Source organism: Camelina sativa, chromosome 11 (genome assembly GCF_030686135.1).
Source record: "Camelina sativa cultivar CO46 ecotype springtype chromosome 11, ASM3068613v1".
Taxonomy (NCBI): Eukaryota; Viridiplantae; Streptophyta; class Magnoliopsida; order Brassicales; family Brassicaceae; genus Camelina; species Camelina sativa.
The window spans coordinates 45,856,753-45,870,543 of record NC_141890.1 but is presented as its reverse complement, the minus strand read 5'-3'; the positions used below and the strand labels follow the sequence as shown (position 1 = coordinate 45,870,543).

Below are 13,791 nucleotides of genomic sequence, written 5' to 3'. Positions count from 1 at the left end.
ACATAAATTTCTGGATAAATACATTCAGTTAGGTATTTTTCTAAATTTAAACCATGATCTTATAAATACTTTACATACAAAATCTTTAGTTGCAAGTTTAAGGCATTTTACAAAACACTGACATGGCAATGGCACGGAGCAACACTTCCTTAATCAGTTCCTCATTACTCTGTTTTGCACTGATTGGTGGTGCTCCGCTCCATCTTAAGGGTGACAAAGAAAAAGTCATCAAATTTTTCCTACTCAATCCCAAAACCCTAAACCACAAAAATTTATAAAGTCAAGATGCTACAGATAATTTTACAAACCCATGTGCATCCATTTTTGTCAATCAAACAACACCCCATACGCCTTCACGATCGTAACGTACTAGCTGTATTTAATGCATGAAATTGATAGTGAACAAAAAGTATCGTACATATTCATGCTCCCAAATTCCAAGTCTTGTCCAAAACAACATATACCAGCTAGAAGAAGACTAGTTTGAGTGGAAAATACAGTTCATTGGGAACCATCAGAGGATGAGTAGAATAGTGAATAAAGATAGAACTTTCAAGTACAGAAAGCAAGAACTGATGACATTTTAGATGGATTAGAACAGTAAAGAATCAACAAATTAACTACGTACCCAAACATAAATATGTCTTGAGACTCTCTATACAATTTACTAGACAAAGACAGCACTTAGCCGGTGTTAAACAGTGTGTCACCAAGGGAGTGATATACTTTTCCCTTACTGACCATACCTATAACGATCAAGAAGAGCTCCAGTTCGATCGAAGACAAGAGGGCAGGAGTCAGGACCAGCAACAAAGACAACCGGTCGTTTATCTACATAACAACAAAACACAATACATTAATAATGAGTACGAACTTAATCAGTCTAAATGAGTCCATAAATTCATATTGGTAAGCAGAGACTGTAGGTAGTTTATGTTCAACTAAATGCCTTGTCATTCCCTAGTCTATTGTCCAGTTTTTATGTTTGATTAGAAAAGCAAAGCTAACTTCATGTTTTCTTTATCTGGGAATTTAGTTAATTATATTTGAGAGAATTTAATAATAAATCTAGTCAAATCAATGATTATGAAATTATTATTGAAATAAAATTCTCAAAATCTCCTTAAAACATGAAAAAGTTCTGATCTTTTCTGAAAATTTATCACTTTAATTTCCTTCATTTTTTTGTTGGTTTACTTATGTTCTTCACAAAAAATAATTGCTACCTACATCAAGTAAAGGTTACCACATGTAACATGTTGACTAAAAGACATGTTTGGGCATGGTCAAAAATATTTGAAGAGAGAAAATAATTAGTTGTTTAATCTTCTCTGCTCTCTCCTTCTCAGATTTTTTTTTCTTTTTCCTACACTCAGTGAAAATATACTAAATACCATATATAAATATTGTCCGTATATTGAAGCTAAATAAATTAGAACTTTGGGATATAGTAAATGCTTTTAAAAAAAAAAAAATCGATGCGAATTAAGGAAGTAGTCCCTTCTTAAATGAACGAGGTTGTACGTAAATAAGCTTGTTAAATTAATTTATTTACATGCATGTTGTGTGGTTTCATATATTTTTGCTAGCCCAACGGCTTAATATGCTTCAAAATCTAGACACTGATTCGTGTGTAAGCTTCTTAATCTCTATATAGTCATTAATTTAAATTGACACTTGTTGCTGACTTACTGTTCTTCCACTAGTCCCTGCCCAAGGACACATGATAGGTTCATTTTTAAGATAATGCGTGAATGAGCCTAATTGAAACATAGGATTGTTTTTTGGTTAATTATATTGATATCGAACAATGAGTCCATTGTAAAATAGGTATGGGACATCACAGTTATTGTTATCAGTGGCCAGCTGGTGTATATTGTTATCGAATAATATTTTTTTTTTCTTTTACTTTTTTGTCAAACAAAGAAAACGTTTGGATAGGCAAAAAGAACATCCTTCGCATGCATGTTATTTAAAACACAATATATTGCATATTGATATGGGACCCTGTAAATCGGACAGGTTTGAGTGAGGGATAAATAGTTAAGTGGGAATTAATTTTGGGGCCGAGGGAATATTGAAGATTTGAAGCACAAAAACTTACTTTTGAATAATGTACTTCTATATTATTAATTAGCTAGCTATTGTTAAAATAAAAATATATCTAAAACATACCATTCTGAGAACAAATAATTTTAGGTGAAAAATTATTTATTAAATTTTACCTCCACTCCATAGTTTGCCCCCCCCCCCCCCCCCCCCCCAAGAAAAAAAGAACGTCTTAACTCCATTGTAACAAACCAAAAATGTTAAATTTGAAAAACCAAAAAAATGATGCTATGCATTATTGAAAATGAACTGGTGTACAATACCATATGTAGATGCCGTATACTGATTTTAGAATTTTATTACTGTTTTATACAAAAAACAATATAGCTAAAAGGTAGAATTTTTGTTTTGTCAACCATCGAAAAGGTAGAATATATAATACTTAAATAAGCAGTTTTCATTTCAATTATTTATTTGACATATATACATATTGTATGGTTTAATTAAAAAGTTAAAAAGTTTATTAAAAAGTTAGTTAATATAGTAATCAATGTGAATTCTAGATTTAATTACACGTAAGTTATGACATTGTGCTTATATGATTCCTACAGTTTCCGATGAGAACATTTAGTCTTGCGTTGTTACTCATTGTATGTGGCTAAAGATGGATTATTTCATATAAAATGTGTGAATGAGAGCATCAATATGATAAGGAACAAATAAAGACCAATTGTGAAATTTGACAACAAAAAATTAAGGGAATTGTCTTCAAATGAGTAATATGCACACTAGTTATCTATTAATTATATGATGAGAAACACTTTTACAAGGCACTATACGACAAGAGAAATGGAATAAACACACCCACTTCACTATATTAGTTAATAACATTTTTTTAATTCTATCACTAGTCAATCACATTTCTATAGCTGATAGAAAAATGTGTAATGTTCAAACATCTATAGAAATGTGATTGACTATTGACAGAATTAAAAAAATGTTATTAACTAATATAGCAAAGTGTGTCTGTTCTTTCCTTTCCTTTCACATTTCTAGCCATTGGATTTCTTATGTTTTCTTGTGATAGTGTCTTTTGTTTTTGTATTTTTTTTGAGGAAAAAGCAATGGATTAAGAAAAAGGAAAGCTAACCGAGGAAGAGGCACCATCAAGAAAGGTAAACCAAAACATTCTTTATTTCTTTCTTTAATAGATAAAATTATCTAACTCAAATATATTTTCTTTAATAGATCAGTCGAGGGGAAGCTACTTCATCTACACATACAGAAGAACTCGAAGATTCACAGGTATATTATACAGTACCATTGTTCATTACAGTCTCTCTTTTGGTTTTAAATGGGCTTCAGTGTGACCCAACTAATGGGCTTCAGTGTGACCCAACTAAAGGTTTTTACTTGTTTATGGTTGATAAATTACTCTAAACTGTATATTGATATATTGTAAATTTGTTTTTTCTACTTGACTAGGTTCCAAAACCATCAGAGAGACTTAATATGAAAGACTAATTACACAAGCGGATTACGAAGATGAGGTAACATAAAAATATATTTTATGATACAATTGTCGGATTATACATTTATTGTAAGAGTTTGAATGATAATCAATACTAATATTTTATTTGCTTGCTTATATATTTGAGTAATTATTAAATATATGTAGGAGGATTCTTGGGACTGGAGGCGTGTCTCCGGTGTACTCGAGATTTGAAGGTAAATTATGCTTCTAACTAAGACAAATAGATATATAGAAATTTTTTTTTGGTCAGCAACATACAAGATCAGCTCAAAAGAGCTAATTAAAAAAAAAATAGAATTTTAAAACGTAATTAAATCATTTTCACATGTCAATAGAGTGAAAAGTGGCACTGTATCTAAATAAAAAGTGACTAATTTGGTTGTATATTTTTTTATTGCTTTTAATATTTTGCTTAGCCATCACTAATTTTTATCCTCTTTTGTTTTTGGTTGAATTTTTTTATTTGATCCCCACAATTTTTCTTCATGTGTTTTTTAAGCAGCAACTTGTTGGGTTGTCTCTTTGGTAAAAGCCGTACAAGCTCTATACAACATTGGTGTTTCCATTCAGTTACAAGAACAGTTGTCTATCCAACACATTGTCAACAACTTGAAGTACAATTCAGATAAGAGCATCCAGAAAATCAAGACGGCTCTCAATTACATGATATTATCCGGGGTTTGCATACGTCTACTGCCATACTGTATGCGGACGATCTTTATCTCAGTTTGTTGTTGTCTTCATTCCAAACAAAAAAGGGTATCCACGATGTCCACAACCAGGAGTCGGAGATAAATAAATATGCACACTAAATTATATAATTATATAAATTAATACGAACAAACTCAATTATAAAACTAACAACCATAACATGAATTTTTTTATATGCAATTAATAAAAGTCTGAGTGAAAGAACTAGTTCCATTTGAATGCAATAATTTTTTTGTGTATATGTGCATTGGCATAGTGATATGGAAATGATATTATTAAAAGGTATGTTCTCTACTGAAACTCCAACAACTAAACATTCCATCCTCCACCCTAATTTCCTGCCAACCACATTGGCTTATATCTTGGTTTAAACAAGAATTGATCTTTTGGATATGCACAAGAAACCGCTTAAAAGAATCTACAGTCGTTTCATTGACTAGTCCTACAGCTCAAGTTAAACGCGAAGAAATAAGACATAAAATCAATTCATGAGACGTATGTAGACCTTGTTGGACACTTTCCCATCTTCCTCCTCCCCAACCCATGGAATAGACAAACTTCACACCCGGCTTAATTTACATAATTTCTCAAAAGGTAAACTATTCTTTGGGTTTGAAGAAACTACCAAAATCCTAATGCAAAATAATTAGGAAAGGATACAGAACCACCGGTTTTATATGGAAACCAAAATTATTAACAAATTTGAATAGTTCAAGTTATGTCGTTTTAAAAAAAATATATATATTTTTTGCAGTTATGTTTTGTATGCATGTGTTCGATGGTTGCGCTTATTTGTTTCTCTCGGCTGCCCTTTTCTCGATGTCTTTGTATTTGTTTTCTATCATCTCCTTACATCCTTAGTTGATACTCTGTTTTTTTGTAGTCTCCATATTTTTTCATGGTTTTATTATCAAATTCTGAATGTAATTCTTGTTCTGACTTATCTTTGTGTTTCTGGTTTATAAACGTTTCTGTATGTCCTTTTTGCCAGCCAACGTTCTTTTCTCTTCTCTCGATGGCATTGTAATTTTCCTCTCCCCAACATAACTCTGATTAACTTTCGAGACTAGTAAATCTTTGTTCTTAAACCAACGATATTTAATAATTTTTGTGTATGTCACAATTTAGAAATACAAAATTTATTTCATAACCTTAAAGTAAAAAGTTTAAAAGAAATCAAGTCGCGGATAGTCGAACTGGATTGGACCCAATGATCCGAAAAAACTGACAACATTGTGTTCATTATCAACCACCAAAAAGATAATCATAATTGTTTAGAACATTTTAGGGCACAAGGAAGCAAGATATATTTAGATTGTCTGATGAGACTCGAGATTATATTACACAAGGACAGAGTTTCTCTCAACTGACGACTTACACAGGAAACAAATACTAGTTTATGTCAAAGGTATTGGCAGACATTTCCTCATCTGGACAGAACCAATAACGGGATCAAGACCAGTCACCAGCCCGGGATGAACCTCCTATTAGGATCAAGACCAGCTCCAGTTCGATTGAAGACAAAAGGGACTCCAGGCAATGGGTCATCTTCAGGACCTAGAGTAAAGACAATAGGTGGTTTATCCAATTCATAGCGCATGGGAGGGGAGGTTGCACTTCAACAGCATCAGTCTCTGCAGCACAGCAAAACATATATTAGATTAACATCAATATAACTCAAAAATAAAAAACCAAAGTGTTTACGTGATAAAGAAGACATATCACCTTCGTCCGTTGGCTTGAGCCTGAATATAAAAGTATGAAACCGTTTTCCGCGACGCTACACTTTTGCTTGATAGATTTTAGATTCAGGAGTGGATGAGGAGGCCATATCTACAGTCCAAAACGTAAGCCAGCATTACAGGCCACTGGTAAATTGGTAATTTGCCTCGACATGCTCGACAAACACAAGTTTTGTTCCTTGAGCTTCGTTGTGTTTCTCGATTGCGGTGAGTGTCAACTCACGGATCAATTCGGCGTTGCTTCTTTTTGACTCGCTTATAGATTCAGAATCATCCAACGATCTACTACGGAATAGGTAATCAAATTGCTCCCATTTAATCGAGAACCCCTAATTCAAGCAAACAGATATCAAATAAACCCTAACCTTCCGCAAGTACAGAGGAACCTAGAGATTGTTTTTTTCTTTTTTCTCTTCGTACCTGAGTTTTCTCGAATTGATAGTGATACAACAAATATTGTCGTTAAGTATTCGTCAACTTCTCCTTTTCCCCACTTGAGCACGCGTTACTTTGTCGAAGATTTGGATCCTTCGCCCAACTTCGGATTCTTATTAGGGCGACCACAGTTAATCTCCATTGAAACAGAGTCCGTCATGATCGCAACCCTTTCTTAATGATATTAAATAGTTTTCGAAAATGATCGATGGAGGAAAACGATGTTGTTAGAGCCTGTTTTCACCCACTCCCCCCAAATTATTGTGTGATTGCAATGGCACGGAGCGGCACTTCCTGTTCCTCATTGCTCTGTTTTGCACTCCATCGCAAGGGTCACAAAGAAAAAGTAATCAAACTTCTCCTACTCAATCCCAAAACCCTAAACCACAAAAACCTAAATAGTGGACAAGACCAGCTAGAAGAAGACTAGTTTGAGTGAAAATACAGTTCATTGGGAACCATCAGAAGATGAGCAGAATAGTGATTAAAGATATAACTTCCAAGCACAAAAATCAAGAATTGATGAAGGTTTAGATGGTTTGAGACTATATATACAATTTACCCAAACATAAATATTTCCTGAGACTCCATACAATAATTTACTATACTGAGAGGACTTTAACACTAGAGGGTGTTTTAAACAGTGTGTCATCACCAAGGGAATGGTATACTTTCCCCTTACAGACCAGACCAGACCTAGGTATCGAGAGAACAAAAGTAGAAAGCTCCAGTACGATCAAAGACAAAAGGGACACCAGCTTCAGGAGGAGCTCGAAGAAAGACAACAGGTGGTTTATCTACACATGAAAACACAACATATTAGTAAGTACTAACTTATTGAATTAATGAATTGTTATATTGGCATTGATAAAGAAAAGCATTGTTATATTGGCATTGATAAAGAAAAGCAGAACCTATAGGTGGTTTATGCTCAACTAAAATGCCTAGTCTATCATCCAGAATTGTCATATGATATGACCATTGATTGTTTGGTTTGATCAGAAAAAGCAAAACTCCTACATTGACAAAATAAAAAAGGTAAAGGAAGAGCAAGAAGCAGTACCCTCGTCATCAGAATACGTGGGAACGGGAGGTTGCACATCAATAGAATCCATCTCTGTATTGCACAATAAAACATAAACGAGTTAACAACATCCGAATAAGGTAAGCAAGCTAGCCAAAGAATCTAATCAAAGCAGAAACCAATATAGAGAGAGTGAGAGAGATAAAAGAAAATCACCTTGTTGCTTGGGCTTGAGCCTGAAGATGGGAATATCATACCGTGTCTGTAGACGCCACACTCTTGCTTGATAGATTTGCGATTCAGGAGTGGATGAGGCCATATCTGTAGCCCAGAATGTTAAAAAGCAGAGAAGACCACCAGAAAATCTGAAATTTGCTGAGACATGCTTGTCGAACACGAGCTTCTTCGTTCGATGAGCTTTATTGTATTTCTCAATGGCAAAGAGGGTATGTATATTCACGGATAAATTCAGCATTGCTTCGTCTTAGGCCAATAGACGGTGAAGTATCCAACGACCTAGTAGGGAACACGTAATCAATCGTGAAACCCTAAGACGATTGTGCAACTTCGGAATCTTATGAGGACGATTGTTAACCTCCATCAAAACAGTGTCCGCCATGATCGCAACCCTAACAAACGCACCTTCGCGAGGAAGAAGAAGAGAAGAGAATATTCGTTTCTGGTTGACAGATTCGGGAAAAAACTTGTCTACAAATATCTTCTTCCGAATTCTGAACCACACAGAATTATAAATAGATATAAAAAAAGAACAACCGCCAATAATTCTAACTAAAAATACAAAGCCCACTACTGTCTAATGGGCCACACTAAGCCCGTTAGCTTCGTCGTACCATGCTGAATATGAGAGACAAGTAGATCGGAGACATATTAGCACTAGCCGCCGTTTTGACATAGACAGCTTAATTGGGCTTATGATAAACCCATTAAGTAGTGAAAGAAAGGCCCAAACAGCCTAAATCTCCTCTCCTCTCCGTCGTTGTCGTTGCCTCCTCCTCCTCCTCCTCCTCCTCCTCCGTGTCAGTGTCATGGCGCCTAGAATTTTGCTTAGCGGAGATCCTCTTGGACGTCTCAATCAGCTCTTCAAACGTGTTCAATCGGTATCTCTCTCTTTCTCTTTCCCTATCACTTTCTTTCTCCTTCTGCTCTCCGATCTCACGTGATTCTGTTATCTCTTAGGGTTTTTAATTGAAGAAGTTCCAATCTTTGCAGGTTAGCAAATCCGCTGGTCCGTTTGATGCTCTGATTTGCGTCGGCCAGTTTTTCCCTGACTCCCCGGAACTTCTAGATGAGTTTCTGGATTACGTCGAAGGTCGAGCTCAAGTTCCGATTCCTACTTACTTCACCGGAGATTATGGCGTCGTCGCCCCTAAAATCCTATCGACGACTTCGAAGAAAGCTGAGAATCAAGGGTTTAAGATGGATGGGCTTGAGGTTTGCCACAACTTGTTTTGGTTAAGAGGAAGTGGGAAGTTCACTCTTCATGGTAAGGGTTTCAGAAAGAATCGGTTTTTATCAGTTTTTTTGTTTGATTGGTGAGTTTGGTCAATGATATAGTGCTTTTGTTTGTTTTGTTTAGGTTTGTCTGTTGTTTACTTATCTGGTAGACAATCATCTGATAGTCAATTTGGGAAATATAGTGAAGATGATGTTGGTGCTCTTCGTGCACTTGCTGAGGAACCTGGAGTGGTTGATTTGTTCTTGACATATCCTTTTTTCTTTGGTATTAGTTGATGAATTTGGAACTATTTGATACATTCTCTATTGTTCGAGCCTTCCTTTATTTTACAACTTGTCGTCCTTAATTACTTTACACTAATGAATGGCCTGCTGGAGTCACAAACAGAGCTAAGGTCTCTGATGTTCCTGAAGGAGTGTCTGATTCCTCTTGTAGTGATTTCACTGTTTCTGAATTGGTAATGGAAGTTAAACCGCGGTAAGTACTTTTTTCGATTCTTGTATTGTTGTTACTGGGAAATTTTGATTAGTGGGGAACTTAATTTACCGTTTCTGTTGCCTTTCGTGGCAGCTATCACATTGCAGGTTCTATGGGGGTATTTTATTCCCGTGAACCTTACCTCAATGCTGACTCTACTCATGTAACTCGCTTTATTGGTCTTGCTCAAGTTGGAAATAAAAACAAACAGGTGTGTTCTATATATTTCCTTTCACTCATCTTGTTACCTCATTGTTTTTGTCTGTTGATTTTGGTACCTTTCTCTTTGATCACATGCCTCTGAGTGGTACTCTTAACTCTATGCATGGCTCCTTTTAATATGGACAAACTGCAGAATCTGTGCAAGCTCATCACATCAAATGGAAATTTTTGTTTGTGTTTTCTGCTGATTTGTTTCTGATCATCTTGCAAATTTCACTAACTCTTCAATGTTACTTCTTTTCTCCTCTTTGCAGAAATTTCTTCATGCGCTTTCTCCTACACCAACATCTACCATGTCACCATCAGAACTTAGTGCAAGGCCTCCAAACACTACAATACGTCCTTATACTTTACCAAAGGGAGCTGCTGAGTCGAAGAAGAGACCAAATGATAGTGACTCTGATTCACAGTATTGGAGGTATGATGTCTCAAAGCGGCAAAAGAATGGATCTGAAGGGGAAAAGCTCTGTTTCAAATTTGTATGCTCAGGTTCCTGTCATCGTGGGGAAGATTGCCATTTCCAACACAACGCTGAAGCAAGAGAACAGTGTCGTAGGGGTGTTTGTCTTGATCTTATCATCAAAGGTAAGTGTGAAAAAGGTCCAGAGTGCAGCTACAAGCATGAGTTTCAAGATGAAAGCATACAAAGGAAGCCCAGGTCTGAAAATGCTAACAGGTATTTCGGATTTTGCTTCTGACCACTATTCTTGCAAAGTGGGTGCCATTTTTGCTAGGGGCTGAGACAGTAATTGTTGTTTGAAACTTGCTTTCTCAGGTCAAAAGAATGCTGGTTTTGTCTATCAAGCCCGAGTGTGGAGTCACATTTGATCGTCAGTGTAGGGGAAAGTTTCTATTGTGCTCTACCCAAAGGTTCACTAGTCGAAGACCACATACTGATAATCCCAATCGAACATTTGCCCAATACTCTGGTTTTATCCCCTGAGGGTGAATCAGAGCTCAGTAGATACCAAAATGGTCTGAGAAATTGTTATAAGAGCCAAGGAAATGATGCAGTTTTCTTCGAGTTGGTCTCTAAACGTGTTTCTCATGCTAACCTCCAGGTAAGAAAAGTTCCCATTGCAAATCTGGTAGGTCTTTTGAATTAAAGAAGGTGCTTACATTTGTCTGGTTTAATCTACTTCTGTAGGTTGTTCCTGTTCCATCATCCAGAGCTCGTCTTCTTCCAAATATCTTTAGTCTGGCGGCTGAAAAACTGGGCTTTAAGCTTGTGACGAAAAAGTGTAAGCTGAATTTTCTGTATTTCCTTCTCTATCTTATCGAATCCATGGAGGCATGGACCCTAGATTATATATACCGATGTTCGTCCCTAGCTTTCTGAATTACTTTTTTGATTAAATTATGTTGTCTTTATTGCAGTTAGTGATAGTTCTGATGGCAGAAAATATCTGCAGAAGGAATACGATGCAGCTTTGGGGCTCTTCTATGTGGAACTTCCTGATGGAACGGTTTTATCACACACCCTGGAAGAGAACGAAGTTTTCCCTGCACAATTTGGACGGGAGGTAAGACATTTCATGCATGGGTGACTTTGCTTAATACTACTAAAGAAAGATGCCATCGATAGTTCATATGCATGAAGATTTAAACAGTGTGTTCTATCTAATACGGAATATGGAGTTGAACATTCACCATAGTCCTTTCATGCTTAGACCATAATATTTGAAGTTTTTGATTCTATTAGATAGATAACATCTGATCCACCCTAACATTTTTAAGATCCGAAAGACATTTTGTTGCTTATGAAATGATATTGGATTTTACAGGTTCTAGCAGGGCTGCTAAAGATCCCAGATAGGGCCGATTGGAGAAACTGCAAAATTAGCCAAGAAGAGGAGGCAAAGCTAGCTGAAGATTTCAAGAAACAATTTCAAGAATTTGACCCTTGCCAATAACGTTGCTGGACAAAAGATACGATCAGATACTATCTTGTGGGCATCAATAATGTAAACTCAATTCTTCAGTGCACTCAGGTATTGTGTTTCTGCTCTAAGTTTAATGCCAAAATTTCTACTATCTTTTGACGATTATGTTTTCATCTAACCGCCAGACTTAAAAATTTTCTCTAGGTCGGAAGCTGAATCATGGGATGCACCATCATAGATAGCTTTGTTTGTCTCTCTCCATCTCTAGAATCAGGTTCATCAACAGTGTTCTTTATTTTGCTCAGTTAAAAGCTAACAGTCTTCTTCCATCTCTTTTCTTACTGTTTTGCTTGTAACTTCTTCTTTTTGCATCTTGTAAAACAGTTTCTTTGATAAATTATAGTTTGTTGAGATGTAAGAGAGTGACCATCGCAGAAACACACAACAGTCATGTCTAGCATTTGCTTCACCTGTGTTCACCTAAACTACTGACTTCTTGTTGGTTGGTAAAAAAATAATTTTTCTCATCTAGTAATTAATCTCAATCATTTCTAGCCTAAATCTAGAATGATTACTGTAGTAAACCAAAACCTACGGAGCATCAATCTTTAACAACTTGATGAAAACCACATTCGTGTTAAAACAATGAGAGTGAAGCTGGTTTTAGTGAATCAGAATCAAACTCTCAGAAGCATTTGAAAGATGGTACCTTGAGAATGAGGTTAAACACATGGTAAAAGAAGAGAGAAACATCATCTCTTCATCTTTAAGGTTATAAATCAAGCTTTTTCTTTTGTTGTTGTTGGTTGTTGCAGCTTTAGCAAAAGAGTAAAGGAAACAAAAACCAAACCCTCCTATAAAGGGTTTATAGATTCTTGTCTATGCCTGTGCACATGGCTCTGTAGTCTTGTTACCTTCTCAATCCTTTAAATTTGTATGGTCCCATATAGTAGGTCTCTCTATATATATCTCTCTATTTAAATGCATCAACAACCCTCTAATCTTGTAGTAATTTAGGCTAATTTGCATATTTTTGTAAGATTAATTTCCCCATTTATTGTTGTTTTCCTTGTTTTGGAAAAATGAATAATGAATAAATTTTGTCACTGGTGGTAGTACAGTCCCACCTGGACTTAGTCGGATCCAGTTCAGACTTCAGACATCAGAGAGGAATATTTATTAATATCGGTGGGTATATTAGTAATCAATTTGTCACGAGGCTCGACCATCATACGAAATATCTCATTATATATAGGGAGGCTGGCTAATAATTTAGTACTACTAGTAGTTAGAATTATTAGGTAATAGGTAGTACATATTTTTGACCACTTTAGATTTCGACAATTTATAACCTTTAATCAAACTCAGTTTCTGTTCTTTAATCTTTGTTTATGGTCTTCCACCTAATTATATTGGACTTTATAAATACTAGATATTCAAAGAATATAAAGTAGTATATAATAAGATCTGTTTGAACAGTAAAGAAGAAACAAAGAGAGAGCTAAAGGTCGTTGTCCGTGATCACTTCTTACAGTTTAAACGACAAGAAGCCAAACTCAAATCTGGTCGTATTGAATCGTTTTGCTGATGTCCCCACACATACGACACCAAATTACGATCTGCAATACTCGCCACTCCTCCTCGTTTTCTTCTGAATCTCTATGATTCGTTTTTTTTTTGTCGGTGCTTGCATTTGCATTGAAACGAAATAAGATTTTTAATTTTGTTTTATTTAGAGTTTTTTTTTATAAGTTCAAAACCTAAAAGTCATTAATTAGTGACAACGGAACTGATTCCTACACCACGTGTTTTGTAACGATTTTTTTTTTATTATTCTTATAGGTGGATTAATTCTTACTAAAGAAGAGCTCTGGTGTTTGCTTGGCTTTACTCTACTTTATGAACAAAAAAATATATCATAATCTACACATATCACCATTTTGCTTATGTAATAATTCAAGATTTGAGATATGCAAACTTAAGTTCGTTTTTTCAAAGGGGGTAATAAGCTTAAAATACAATATAAATTATAAAGATGTCATTTTCTATTTAAAGGTTGAATTTCATTATATATCAAAATCATTCATACAGTGATTCTGTTTGGAACTAGCGTGTGATTATGGACTCACTATTTACTTAAAACGAATAATACTATAATTTTGAACAAAATCTATGTTTTCTTTTGTCCACGTTAATGAAATGACGTTTCCGAACGTTAATTTTGCATGGTTGTTATT

At 35.3% G+C, this 13,791-nt stretch overlaps 1 protein-coding gene and 2 pseudogenes across 4 annotated transcripts; 1 reads left to right on the top strand and 2 right to left on the bottom strand.

Moving 5' to 3' along the window:
• Positions 1 to 5,536: 5,536 nt before the first annotated feature.
• Positions 5,537 to 6,763, bottom strand: LOC104726235 (uncharacterized; annotated as a pseudogene). The gene is made up of 3 exons (XR_015572804.1): positions 6,457 to 6,763; positions 6,020 to 6,365; positions 5,537 to 5,928 (listed from the first exon to the last, which is right to left on the bottom strand). The product of XR_015572804.1 is annotated as an uncharacterized LOC104726235 (transcript).
• A 177-nt stretch (positions 6,764 to 6,940) lies between these two features.
• On the bottom strand, positions 6,941 to 8,114 carry LOC104728947 (uncharacterized; annotated as a pseudogene). Its single transcript, XR_015571415.1, has 4 exons — positions 8,091 to 8,114; positions 7,712 to 8,043; positions 7,535 to 7,588; positions 6,941 to 7,268 (listed from the first exon to the last, which is right to left on the bottom strand). The product of XR_015571415.1 is annotated as an uncharacterized LOC104728947 (transcript).
• Positions 8,115 to 8,412: 298 nt separating this feature from the next.
• On the top strand, positions 8,413 to 11,972 carry LOC104726234 (zinc finger CCCH domain-containing protein 64). Of its 2 annotated transcripts, none has more exons than XM_010445047.2 (11): positions 8,413 to 8,613; positions 8,726 to 8,999; positions 9,093 to 9,219; positions 9,330 to 9,449; positions 9,543 to 9,660; positions 9,926 to 10,347; positions 10,447 to 10,732; positions 10,819 to 10,912; positions 11,049 to 11,194; positions 11,456 to 11,662; positions 11,759 to 11,972. In XM_010445047.2, the coding sequence occupies exons 1-10, from the start codon at positions 8,542 to 8,544 to the stop codon at positions 11,582 to 11,584; spliced, it is 1,788 nt and encodes a 595-aa protein (XP_010443349.1). In that variant the 5' UTR covers positions 8,413 to 8,541; the 3' UTR covers positions 11,585 to 11,662; positions 11,759 to 11,972. The 2 variants fall into 2 exon arrangements, with proteins under 2 accessions (XP_010443349.1, XP_087330195.1); XM_087474069.1 differs by having other exon boundaries at positions 8,514 to 8,613; positions 9,557 to 9,660.
• The last annotated feature ends 1,819 nt before the right edge of the window (positions 11,973 to 13,791 follow it).

What these genes read in the sequence shown, in the direction of transcription:
- LOC104726234 (XM_010445047.2), top strand. Translation starts at nt 8,542, where the DNA reads ATGGCGCCTAGAATTTTGCTTAGCGGAGATCCTCTTGGACGTCTCAAT. An exon ending in TCTTCAAACGTGTTCAATCG is followed by an intron (nt 8,614 to 8,725) that starts GTATCTCTCTCT and finishes CAATCTTTGCAG; the next exon opens with GTTAGCAAATCCGCTGGTCC. An exon ending in TTGGAAATAAAAACAAACAG is followed by an intron (nt 9,661 to 9,925) that starts GTGTGTTCTATA and finishes TCCTCTTTGCAG; the next exon opens with AAATTTCTTCATGCGCTTTC.